At 37.2% G+C, this 12,903-nt stretch overlaps 1 protein-coding gene across 1 annotated transcript in view; it reads left to right on the top strand.

Annotated features, from left to right (window-relative positions):
• The first annotated feature begins 1,378 nt into the window (after positions 1 to 1,378).
• The window catches only part of LOC131077633 (protein S-acyltransferase 24), a 179,762-nt gene continuing 168,237 nt past the window's right edge, over positions 1,379 to 12,903 (top strand). Inside the window, exon 1 of the mRNA XM_058015177.2 lies at positions 1,379 to 1,917. Within this exon, the coding sequence (XP_057871160.2) occupies positions 1,687 to 1,917 (231 nt within the window). The 5' untranslated portion in view covers positions 1,379 to 1,686. The remainder of the gene's footprint in view (positions 1,918 to 12,903) is intronic.

Genomic DNA, 12,903 nt, shown 5'->3' with positions numbered 1-12,903 from the left:
GCACCATTGAAACGCATATAGTTCTAAGTTCATTTCAATCATATTCACATTTAATAGAATATATAACAATATCTTTCAAGTTTGTTGGCATTATATATGCTTTTAGTAGAGTATACAATAATCTCAAATTGTATGATGTATATAATAGTGGTAATGTCATTCAAGAATTTATTATTGTTGACATTTGATTCAATGAATTAAATGCATAAGAATATGAAAAGAATAAATAAATTGAATTTGCTAGTTTCCAATATCAACCAATAGATATAAAGAATAATGACATTTTTACAATCATTGAAAACAAAAAAATTAGACATACACTAGAGATTTTTGTTCAAAAAATTTAATTCTATGCAATGATTGGCTATATATATATATCCAAGTGTAAGTTTAGTTTCAAATATTTGTCTTTATTAGACTCTTTCTTGATTAGAGAAGATTCCCTTGATTTTGGTTGGCTATTTTTTGTCTTGATTTGACTAGGTTCATGTGTAGAAGGAGGAATAAATTGCTCCATAGATTTGTAGGTGGTGGATGGATTCCCTTGATTTTGATTGGCTATTTTTTGTCTCGATTTGACTAGGTTCATGTGTAGGAGGAGGAAGAAATTGCTCCAATAGGTGGTGGATGGACTAATCTTGATAGTTAAGACTGTCCTCCTTTTTCTAGGATTTTTCTTACAATTTTTAATATAATTATGCTAAATTGTTAACTTGACAATTGTTTTCTTTTGGGAGATGTAGATTGCTTTGGGTTGTGGGTTTTTCTCGTTTTGGAACCGTGTCTACTTGCTTTGTTTCTTACTTTGTTGATCTATTTGGGGACATGATGCCATGCCACCCACTTTTTTAAAGATTTGCCTACATACTTTAACGCATTTGTTTTAATATTTGTCTTTTCATCAATTTCTTCTTCTTTAATTCTCTTTCCTCTTCACAACTTCAAAGTTGATGCTTTCCAAATTACTCCAAATTCTCTTCTTACATCACTCCTTTTTACTACTTAACACACTTTCCTTTTAGTTGCAATTGAAACTTTTCTTATTCAAACAAAACACCCCCCAAAATATTAATATTTATATATTTGATCCGAAACGTTAGAGCATAAAAATCTACACACTTGAATCCAAAAGAAATAACAAACATATTCTAAAAATTATTGAGACATATTCATTTATTAAATTTGTTTATTATTATTATTTTATAATTAAAATATAATATTAACTTCATGGTGTTAAAAAATTGAGACTTCTACCCTTAATTTGATCTATTGAGCTATAAATCTGTGACGTAATGACAAAACACAATTTTTACACTACACAACACTAAATACATTGAACAAACTTTAACTGGTACCAAACACCGTTTCTATGTAGACAACTCTAACCGTATTTTCTCACCTCAAACTTGGAGTAGCAAAAAACATCTACCTCGTTCACCTAACAGATTATGTTCGAACACAAAAATTCTATTTTCACATCGATCATACTAGAAATGCGAAGCATATAAATTAGAAGCAGGGGCGCCTGCTTCAGTTTTCTCTCGCCTCTTTTTTGAAAAGACAAAGGTTTCAGAAGTCATTTTCTAATCAATCTCTAAACATGTATATATAGATGTATATATTGTCTTTTCAGTTGAAGAGAGTGTAAGTACGAAACCCCGGAGTGTTTGGGAGTATAGACCTGAAATGGCTTCTTCAGAGATCGAGCTTGCCCCAGAAACCCAAAACAATTTGGGACACGAAGAACAGCTGAAAAATAATGTGTATGCCGCAGCTACATATGGCGATGTGGAGACTTTAAAGAGGTTGTTGTTAGAGGAGGGTTGCTCTGTAGCAAAGCCTGATGGCAACGGTTATTATGCTCTGCAGTGGGCTGCTTTGAATAATCATACCGCAGCTGTACACTTCATTCTTGAGGTAAGATAACACAATTTATATTTGGTTATTTGCTTTTTGATTTTGCTATATTCAATTAATTTGGCAAGTCAATGGATCGCATTATTTGACCCAATTTCAATTTCAATAGCGCATTTGATCCTAGGTTCTTCTTTTTATTGACTTAAGCTCATGTTTGTTTTTTGCATTGTCTTGCTTTCGGAGTTATTTTGCATAGGTTCTAGGACTTAATGATTAGGATGGCAGCTCCTTTTTGGTTTCACTGCTGTTAATTTTAGGGTGAGATGCAGGGAAGTTTATATATTTTTCATAAATCTCCCAATTGGCTGATTTTCTCCAAAATATTGAAAGCTAGGTAAGTCCATTTAAAAACTTTCTAGAAACATTACCTAAGCTTTTGTCATAAATCTGAATTTGAAATGATTTTATCAATGCCCACTGGACAATAATGGTAGATTGGACTACAAAACTGAAACTGCATTTTAATGCAAATTATGAACTGGAGAAACCCAATTCATAGCGATTCTAATTCCTTCTGGAAGGTAGACGATTTATTATTAAGTTTAATTAAATCTTCCCCTAGTTTTGCGAATGAAAATGAATACGTCTCAATGTTAAATTATGGAAATGAAAAATATCTGTTTGTAAGAAATTGGAACTGTCTTGGATTTATAAATCCGTTTGGAGGAGTAGGTTGCCCTGTGCCGGTATCCAGTATAAGCATTAAACTTCCAGCATAATGTAAATGAAAAAAATTTACCACTGTGTTTTGGAAAGTGGTGTTGTGTTACATTTACAAATCCATTTGGAGTAGATTTTTAGAAAACTTACATGTAGCGCAAAATTTCATTCTTCCCATTCCTGTACGTAAATTTTTTATGTAATCTCTTAGCTCTTTTAGAAAAAAATGAAATTGTTCGGTTTGACCATTAAGGAGAGCGTAAGTGCTTACTCATAGTTAGAGAATAGTTCGAAAGCCGTACTGAAATTTTATCTCGGACTGAGACTTGGCAAATAAAATAAATTTAACAACTATGTATAAAAAGCTAAGTTGCCGGTACGGGTACAGGTACGGGTACGGGTACGTGGGTACGGTACGCTGGTACGGCATTTTTTTGGGGGGGGGGCCTGGGTACGTCCGGGTACGTCCGTACAAAAAAATGTAAAAATCATAAATATATACATATATACACTCTAATAAGTAGAAACAAAAATTAAATTTAGAATCCCACATATCATCCATATGCTAAACAAAACTTGGAACTATCATATATGATTCATATTGATATAACTATAAGTCTATAACAAAATTACAAACTTTGAATGTTATGATAGATATCGAATTCATTGTTCACTGGCTCAACCGTTCAACAATAAAATAACACAACTAATAATCAGCAATAGCATCATATGGGTCACTAGGAAGATCAAGATCAACATCATCATTGACATTAGATGATGTAGGTAGAGTACTGGAACCACATGCAGCCTCACTGCCACTTGCACTAGCAGCACATTGGCTATCAGACTCCCCAGAAAGTAAAGATTGTGTGGCAGCTGAAAAATCCAAATCAGTTCGCTCTGGATCTACATCCCAAAACTTTGTGCTCCCATCCTTATACTCATTTTGTTTATGAGTAAGAAGGCGCAAGTTTGAATGCACATAAACGAGCTCTTCTGCCTTACTTGCTGCCAGTCGGTTGCGTTTCACTGAGTGGATAAAGGAGTATGTGCTCCAATTTCTCTCAGATGAAGAGGAACTAGCAACCTATTGAATAATTGACACAAAGTGAGAGGGTGACAATTATAAAATAGTAAAAAATCTAAATTTAGAGAGCAATAAAAATTAAGAAACTTACTTGCGATAAAACTTTGATTGCAAGAGTTTGAAGGTTTGGTGATGTATGGCCATTGAGGTACCACCAAGCATGAGAATCCTTTTTATACTTGTCATGGAGAGCGGAAACACTTTGACCATTGGAGGCTACAAAATCAGCAAACTCACTTGTCATTAAATCCTCCATTTCAGAATCTGGGAAGAGTTTAGTAAGTGCTGTCCTACACCCTTCACTGACTTTTGAATCTCTATATGGTGGTACCCTTGATGGCTTAGCAAGCATTTCATCACTATAAAATTTGGGAGTCAATGCAAATGCAAGAAGATGTAGTGGGGTGGTCATTTTGTTCCACCGCTCAACACAAATTGATTGAACCTCTTTGAAGAAAGTTTCTTCGGGATCTTGCTCTTTTGCATTGATGATGGCTTTCATTTTCTCAATCATCGAGTCAATGCCATCATATACCTCTCCCAAACATGGGTGATCCATGTCAGTATAACGGATCATACTCATGATGGGCTCAGTGAAACTCAAAAGATATTCCACTCGATCCCACCAAATGTCATCTAGGATCATGCGCTTTACATTTGCTGCCCTTTCAGTATTGGATTGCCTCCATAGGGACCAACTTTGACTAATTACCATGCTAGCAAGTGGCTGTCGCACCTTCACAAGTCGCCTCAAGACGATTGTGTTGGATGCAAATCGGGTCTCGGCAACCTATTCAAAAATTAAAAATAAAAATTAGAATACAAAGAAGACATGATAAAAAAATAAAAATTAAGTAACCATCAAAGTGAAATGTAGATTTTAAAAATTGAAGTGTTTCAATTACCTTTAGCAACTCCAACTGTGAAAATGATCTGAAAATGGCCTGTGACATGTTATGGTTTGTGATGAACATTTGGATCTCTTCAGCCTCAACATAAATTTGTTTGATCCAATCTATTTTCCTGCCTATCTTTTGTAGCATGAGGTTGAGAGAGTGGACAGCACAAGGTGTCCAAAATATGTGTTCAAACCGTGTCTCAATCAACATACCTGCAGCTCTACAATTCTTTGCATTGTCCGTTATTACTTGGACAACATTTTGAGGTCCCACATCCTGAATGCATTGTATAAGGATGTTAGCAATAAATTGTGCATCCTTCACCTGTCCCTCACAATCCACAGCTTTCAGAAACATTGCCCCTTTAGGGCACACTGCAATTACATTAATTAATGGCCGATTTTTGGTATCCTTCCATCCATCTGAAATGATGGACACCCCTGTTTGTTTCCATGAATTTCTAATGGGAGCCAATGCATTGTCTATGTTTTTTACCTCCTTTGCTAGTAAGGTGCTACGCACCTTCTCATAACCTGGCCCTGTGTACCCTTGTGGAGCCTCATTTACCTTTTTCAACATATCCTGCCAATATGGTGATCGTACCACATTAAATGACAAACCGTTTGCATATAGACATCTTCCAACGGATTGATCTGCAATCTCTCTAGCATCATTCTTAAATGCTCTCTCTAATGATACGTACCGGATTCGGATTCGCCATGGGAAACATAAATTCTTAAATTGATAATGCATGGGAAACATAAATTTATTAAAGAATAAATTTGGAGAACACAATTCTATTTTGATTATTAATTTGTCACGAATCAATGATTATATATATGTCATTATCCCCCAAAGGCTCAAAATTCGTAATTTCAAATATTGTACTACTTCTTCTCCCCCCTCCTATTTTTAAGCCTTGAATTGGAAGGTAAATCTTAATCCTTCTCCTCACGGGTGAAAAGAACCATTAAGTATGTTATCTCCTAGTGCTTCAGCTTCTGCTGCTGCTGTTACTTCTCTCTCCAATTCAGTAAGATCTTCATTAGTGAACATGACATCCGCAACCTTGACAATCCAATCTGAATATGGATTGATGCCAACCAAGTCAATGGCATCATGAGACTGCTTCCTTTCCACTTGGTTGGTGGGATTCTGGGAAGACCAAGGTTGTGTTGGACAAAGACAAGGTCATTGAAGTTCTCTTGGTCTAGCTTGTTCCTTATGCTTTGTGTAAATGCTCTCAAACATAATTAAATTGCTTTCACACCCTAAAGTGCTACGGGGCCAGCACAAACAATAGAGGGATACTCTTTCAAGAATTGGTGTTTGAGCACCATAATCTTTCCACAGCAAATCCTTATGCTTTGTGTAAATTCTCTCAAACATACTTAAATTGCTTTCACACCCTAAAGTGCTAATGAGACAGCACAAACCATAGATGGCTAGCCTTCTAAGAATTGGTGTTTGAGCACCATAACCTTTCCACCACAAATAAGACATTTAAAACATTAAGAGCATGAAGTAAAAAATTGTAATATTAAGCTAAAATTGCATTTTTCAAATAAATGCGATTTAAAGGACTCAACTATTTTGTTCACTTGGGTATTGGATTACCCTCCTTCAAATGTATAGACATAACGAAAAGAGTCTTCCCTTTGCAGGCTTGTAGGCCTACACCTCATCTAGAATTTGGTCTCTAAGGTTTTCGTCCTTTGTCGTCCTCTCCATTCATGTGGCGAGCCCAAGATAACCTCTTGGTTAGTCTTCAAATAACCAGAGAAGAAAAAAGGGGGTTTAAGTGGTATCGAGTTGGTTGGTCAATTTGTGATCAATAATTAGTCAAATCATTTTCTTTCGTTTCCACCATAATAATGCAATATGGCCTTACCTAGCTCCATAGATTTAACCCATCAACATTTTATTCCCATCAACTAAACATAGAACTTGTAATGTTCCTTCCCGCCTAGCACGTCAATAAATAAATAAATATTAAAGCTAGCCTACTACTTGTTCTCCTCATAGGCTAAAGCATTAAGTTAATAAAGGGGATAAGGTGATTATTAAACTTATGGGCCAAAAAGCTATAGTTGTGTTAATATGAATTTAATTATTCATTGGCAATCATTAAATGAGGCCACTTAAGTCTTCCTAGGCCATACTCCATGGTGCGGTTCATTTAATAAGAGACAAACATCATTTAATATAAGTATTGGAGAAGGAAATCAAAGCTTTTTGGGCTGAAGGATTTTTCATAAAAGGATTGATTGGGGTTTTGAGGATTCATTCAATCTATCATTCTTGTTATTGTATTTTTCTTTCTTTGCAAAGAATCGACCAGCTTTTTCAGGACACAACCCCTGAAATTCTCATGCTTGGATGAAACCCCAAGCTTCCTGTGATCTCTTCAATCAATCGCATAGCATTGATGGCACCAAAATCTGCAAATGGAGGCGATAATGATTTCTTTCTGCTATAGGAGGGCATTATACAGATCGGTCTGCAACCATATTGCTTGCTTTTCCTGTTCGATTCAACAATAATCTCACAGTGAACACTCAAGGAGCTGCGGTCATTACATGTAGAGGAATTTCAATCTGTGATAAGGAAACCGCAGCTTGCATGCATTAATAATTTAATACGATCAGCACAGAAAATGTTAAGTTTTGGGTAGCGATAAACAAGTCTATAATCAATTCCTTTCCTTTATTTACTGCAAGTAATCAGAGTTTATTTAAGTTTTCTGTTCACACTTCATTGCAAATTTATTATGGTTGAAGCATGCATTTAATGATCATTTTTACAAACAATATAAGCTTCCAATTGTTAAAAAGAACTTATGAATTTCTTTTGAGTACCGAGAAAGAATATTTCAGTGGTATTGGAGCCACCATTCCTGCCAGCCTGTGTGGTAATCCCTGTGCATGTCAATTTGGGGGTGATTAAAGCATTTGCATGTCAGAATTTATGGTTGCATGTTACTTTTAATCAATTGCATGTCAGTTTGAATTGGTTCTATGCACTCTAGAGAATCAGGATCACACAGGTATTACACAAGAAGCAGGTCAGGACAGCAAGTTGAAGAATTTGAGGGTAATCCCATTGTTGAAGAAATGGGTGAGAGGAGAGTGGAAAGCCCACCAAGGGATATGAATAATCAGCTTAACGATTTCTTGACCACCTTTGCCCAACAGCAACAACAGATGCTACAGCAATTTCAGGATCGTATGGTTACAGCCATGGGTCAATTGAGAGTGGACCATGTGAGATCGAGAAGATCAAGTGATGCTCACAGCAGAAGTGGTGCTGGACGAGGAAATCAAGATAGAACAATTTCTTATGTTGTTAGGACAGCAAGTACATGATCTGATCGACCACTTCGCCCTATATTTTTGCCAAGGCAAACTGAATAAGACTCAATTCCGGAGGTGGAGGAAGAGGAGACAAACATCATTGATGATGTTATGGTGGCCTATGATGAATACAGAGCTCTTCCATCCGATGTAAGACAATTAATAAACCTAAATCAGTTAATCAATCAGCAAAAGGACAAGGCTAGGTACCATCTGAAAAGGCAAGACAGAGGCCTAGAGGGCAAGCCAGGCAAGGTCCTCAACTTGTGGAATATAAGGATGCATTAAATAAAGTTACTCTACCAACCTTTGATGGAAGTGGGCAGATAACAGCCAGGTCATGGGTACATAAATTAGACACATTTTTAGCACTCAAGCCCATGGAAGAAGATAAGGCAATACAATTTGCTACCATGCACTTGGAGGGAGTAGCGTATGACTAGTGGCACTATGGATTAGTATCCCAAGATCATGCCATGATACACTCCTATGAAGAATTTGTTAACAAGCTGATTACTCGCTTTGACATGAAGATGTAGAGGTCTATTACAGGGAGTTGGCTCAGCTCAAGCAGGTGGGACACGTGGAGACATACATTAATGAGTTCCAGAAGATTTCAATCATGATTTCTGATTCGTCACAAAAGAGAGTCACTATGCTATTTGTAGAAGGCTTAAGTGACAGACTGAAAGGATTAGTCAAGACTTGTTGGCCTAATACACTTGATGATGCCATCGGGTTATCTCTTGACCTTGAGGTCACACCCTTTATCAGCCACAGGTTAAAGGTTTCAGCCCATGGAAATCTGAATAAAAAGGTTTCAATCAGCAAAAGAACACACCTTCCAAGGTTGATCAAAAGTCTAGGAATGAATTAAGAAGAAAGAAGCTATGCTTCTCTTGCAAGGAGCCATGGGAGCTTGGTCACCGTTGCCTTGGTAAAGGCAAAGCACATTTGATTGAAGTTACATCTGATGATGAAAACCAGGATGAGTAGGAGGTTACTACAGATGAGGATGATGCACAGGGGAATCAGCCCCAACAGATAGAATTGGAGGATATTACAGCCAAAGAGATCTCACACATTGCTACTTTATCTAGAGTTCCTTGGAGCCGTCCTTTCCGACTGAAAGGTGTCCATAAGGGACAATGGATGGTATGTTTTGTAGATAGTGGGGCCATGCATAATTTTATTGATGAGGGACTAGTAATGAAATGTGGGCTTTAGGTTGAGAAGTTTTCAAGATTCAGTGTCATAGTTGCTGATGGATTTTTGTTGAGTTGCACTCGAGTGGTTCCCCAACTGAGCATTCAGATTGGAGATTGCACCTTAATAGGTGACTTTTATGTGCTTGGGCTCAACAATGTGAATGCCATCTTGGGACTTGAGTGGCTAGAGTCACTTGAGCAATATGTACAAGAGTTTAAGAAAATGCAGCTCAAATTTATGGTTGATGGTAAGAAGATGGTGCTTAAAGCTATGGCAAATGGAGGTCCATGAGTGGTTTCAACAAGAAGGATGGAGGCTTTATTTCAACACAATGATGTGGGGTGGGCAGCCCAGTGTTTTGTATCCAACAAAACTTCCCCCAACAGTGAACCACAATATCATATTGATATCCAGTCAGTGTTGGATAAGCATAGTGTAGCGTTTGGAGATATTCCTCCTGGTCGTTCACCTGATCATGGGTTTGAACATGTCATTGAGCTTGAGAAGGGCACCAAGCCAGTTATCACTACGCCCTATAGACACCCACACCATTTCAAGGAGGAAATTGAAAAAACAATTAAGGAACTTTTGAAATGGGTCACATACGTTCTATCTCCAACTCCTTCGCTTCTTCAGTTGTATTGGTTAAAAAGAAGGATGACACTTTGCATATGTGCATAGATTGTAGAGCCCTGAACAAGAAGACCATAAAGAACAAGTACCCCATTCCCAGGATTGATGAGCTTCTTGATGAGTTACACAGGGCCATGTACTTTTCTAAAATTAATCTTTGTTCAGGCTATCACCATACCAGTGTCTTGGAAGAAGACATACATTAGATTGCCATCCGTTGTCACTACGGACACTTCGAGTTCCTTGTCATGCCATTTGGACTCACAAACACACTAACAACGTTTCAGTCTTGCATGAACCACACATTTCGTGATCAATTGCGGAAGTTTGTTTTGGTTTTCTTTGACGATATCTTGATATATAGCAAGACATGGAGTAATCATTTGCAGCATTTGGATGTTGTCTTGGGTATCATGGAGACACAATCACTATATGCGAAGGCCTACAAGTTTGAGTTCGGGATGATTAAGATTCTTTATCTAGGACATGTGATTGGGGCTGAGGGTGTTAAGGTACACCAGGAGAAAATATTGGTAATATTAGATTGGCCGCCTTCGAAAAACATTTCAGAGTTGAGAGGCTTCTTGGGTTTGTGTTGCTACTACAGGAGATTCGTGCGAGGCTTCTCATAGTTGGCATCTGTTAATGTTTATAACGTCGGTCAGATTCTTCCCTAAACTGACTGTGCAAATCCAATTTCGGCCTTAGACATTTTGTGGATCAATTTATATTTGCATCGTCTTATGCCCTCGCCGATATTTGTGGTTATAAAAATGATTAAGTGTAATCAATCACTCATTGGATTATAAGACGTGACCTATGTTTAACTTAAAAACGTGTTGATTGAAGTATAACTAATCTCCAATGAAGAGACATGATAGCCGACCCTTGGAGGAATCGTGTTGATTGGCATCATTCATGAATGGGTATATATATAGTTCAATCCTCTCTCTCTTTGAAGGCATCGATTAAAACATTCAAGCAGATTGTGTTCTCCCTACTTGCAGTTCAAAGTTATTTTGAAGCAGTTTGAATTCATTCCACACATCGTATCTTGTGTGAAAGTCTTCTTCAGCAGATCATCTTCATCCCTCAACAGTATACTCTCATCTTCAAGGTAGATCGAATAAGATAAAAGTCAGATCAATCAGTTTGGATTTATTATTTTTGTCTAGGGTGAACTTGTACCATCACTTAGCTTCAAAGTGTGAAGTAATTTCTTGTAAAGGCACTTGTCTTATTGAAAGAATAAAGATACGCTTTGTTGCTAGGTTTTTCACCTTCAAGAGGAAGGTTTTCCTAGGGTAAATTTCTGAGCAATTGTGTTTAAATTATCTCCATCTAAATCTGATCATAAAATTAAACATGGTATCAGAGCCACGGTGAAAGAAGATTGTGATCAGATTCTCTACAACTTCTAAGTATTCTCTCCTCTCTTTCCCCGTCGAGCAGTACCTCTAAGTCTCGAAAATGGTGAACGGTCTTAAAGTCGAAGATAGGCTTGAAGGCGCATCTAACTTCACCTCATGAAAGTTTAGAGTGCTTATTGCACTTGAAGAAAATGATCTTCTTCAATTCATAGAGGAGAAGGATTTATCCGAACCTGAAGATCATGAGGAGAAACTGCAATTCAAGAAGAATGCAATCAAGACAAAGAAGATATTAATCGACTCCATGAGGGATCACTTGGTGCCTCTCATCTCCAAGATGATAACTACAAGTGATATGTTCAAGACCTTGGAGGGTTTATATGAGATTAACAACGTAAGTAGGGCTCTTGCCTTGAGACAACAACTCCACCAAGTGAAGATGGCAAAAGGAGATTCAGTCATCACCTACTTCATGAAAATTTCAGAATTGAGAGATCAACTATGCGCAATTGGGGATCAAGTGATAAATAAAGGCCTTGTTATGCTAGCCTTGAATGGTCTGCCTTATTCATGGGAGCCATTTATCCAAAGCATAAGTGGAAGGTCAAAATTACCTAAATTTGATCGACTCCGTGCAGATTGTATTCAAGAAGAATCAAGATTGACTGCCAGAGGAATTGTCAAGAGTTCTCAAAATGAAGATACACATGTTCTTGCCACTCAATCTACCAAGAAATGAAAATATTGGAAGAAGGGCAACTTCAAAAAGAATAGAGATTTCAAATCAGATTCTGCACCTGATTCTAGGAAGAGGAAGAAAGATCTTTCTCGCATCTAGTGTTTTAGGTGTGACAAGTTTGGTCACTTTGCAAAGGATTGTTTGACAAGACCTAATCATCAAGGAGCAAACATCAATGAAGTCTCATCTCAAAAGGAGAATGAAGATAACTCCAATGGTTTTCTTTTCATATCAGCATTATCAAGCAATGTTCCTACAAACAGTGATACATGGTTAATTGATAGTGGAGCCTCTCGACATATCACCGGTCATCGGGAGCACCTTTCTGATCTAGTCACATCTTCAAGTCATTATTGGGGATGATGCTCGCTATGCTGTAAGAGGAGTTGGTGCTACATCTCTAAAACTTGAATCTGGAGTTTCTCTACACCTAAGTGATGTATTGTTCGTACTAGGGATCAAGAGGAACCTTGTGTCTATTTCAGCCTTGGAGGATAAGGGATATCAAATTGCATTTTCTGAAGGAAGAGTTCTTGCTTGGCCTAAGAACTCCAGCATCAAGATTGCTCGTGTGATCGGAAATCGACATGAGAGTTTATACAAACTCTCCACTCTCCCAGTTCAAGCTCTTATTCATGATTCTTCCAGTTCCAGCACACTCTGGCACAGAAGACTTGGACATCTTCACTTCAGGGCTCTTCCATCTTTGGAGAAGATGGTAAAAGATATTCCTAAACTTATTCTTGTAAATGATGGTACTTGTAAAGGTTGTGCTATGGGTAAAAATATTAAAAGTCCTTTTCATAGCAGTGAAAGTAGGTCTAAAGAAATACTAGATCTTGTACATTTAGATTTATGTGGTCCAATGTTAATTCCATCCCTAATTGGATGTTTGTATTATGCAACTTTTATAGATGACTACTCTAGGAAGACTTGGATTTATTTCTTAAGGTCTAAAGAGTCTGATGAAGTCCTAGGTAGGTTTAAAGAGTTTAAAGCTCTTGTAGAAAAATTATCTGGAAAGAAAATTAAAATT

Source organism: Cryptomeria japonica, chromosome 6, assembly GCF_030272615.1.
Source record: "Cryptomeria japonica chromosome 6, Sugi_1.0, whole genome shotgun sequence".
Classification (NCBI taxonomy): domain Eukaryota; kingdom Viridiplantae; phylum Streptophyta; class Pinopsida; order Cupressales; family Cupressaceae; genus Cryptomeria; species Cryptomeria japonica.
This window is presented reverse-complemented; position numbering and strand designations above follow the sequence as displayed.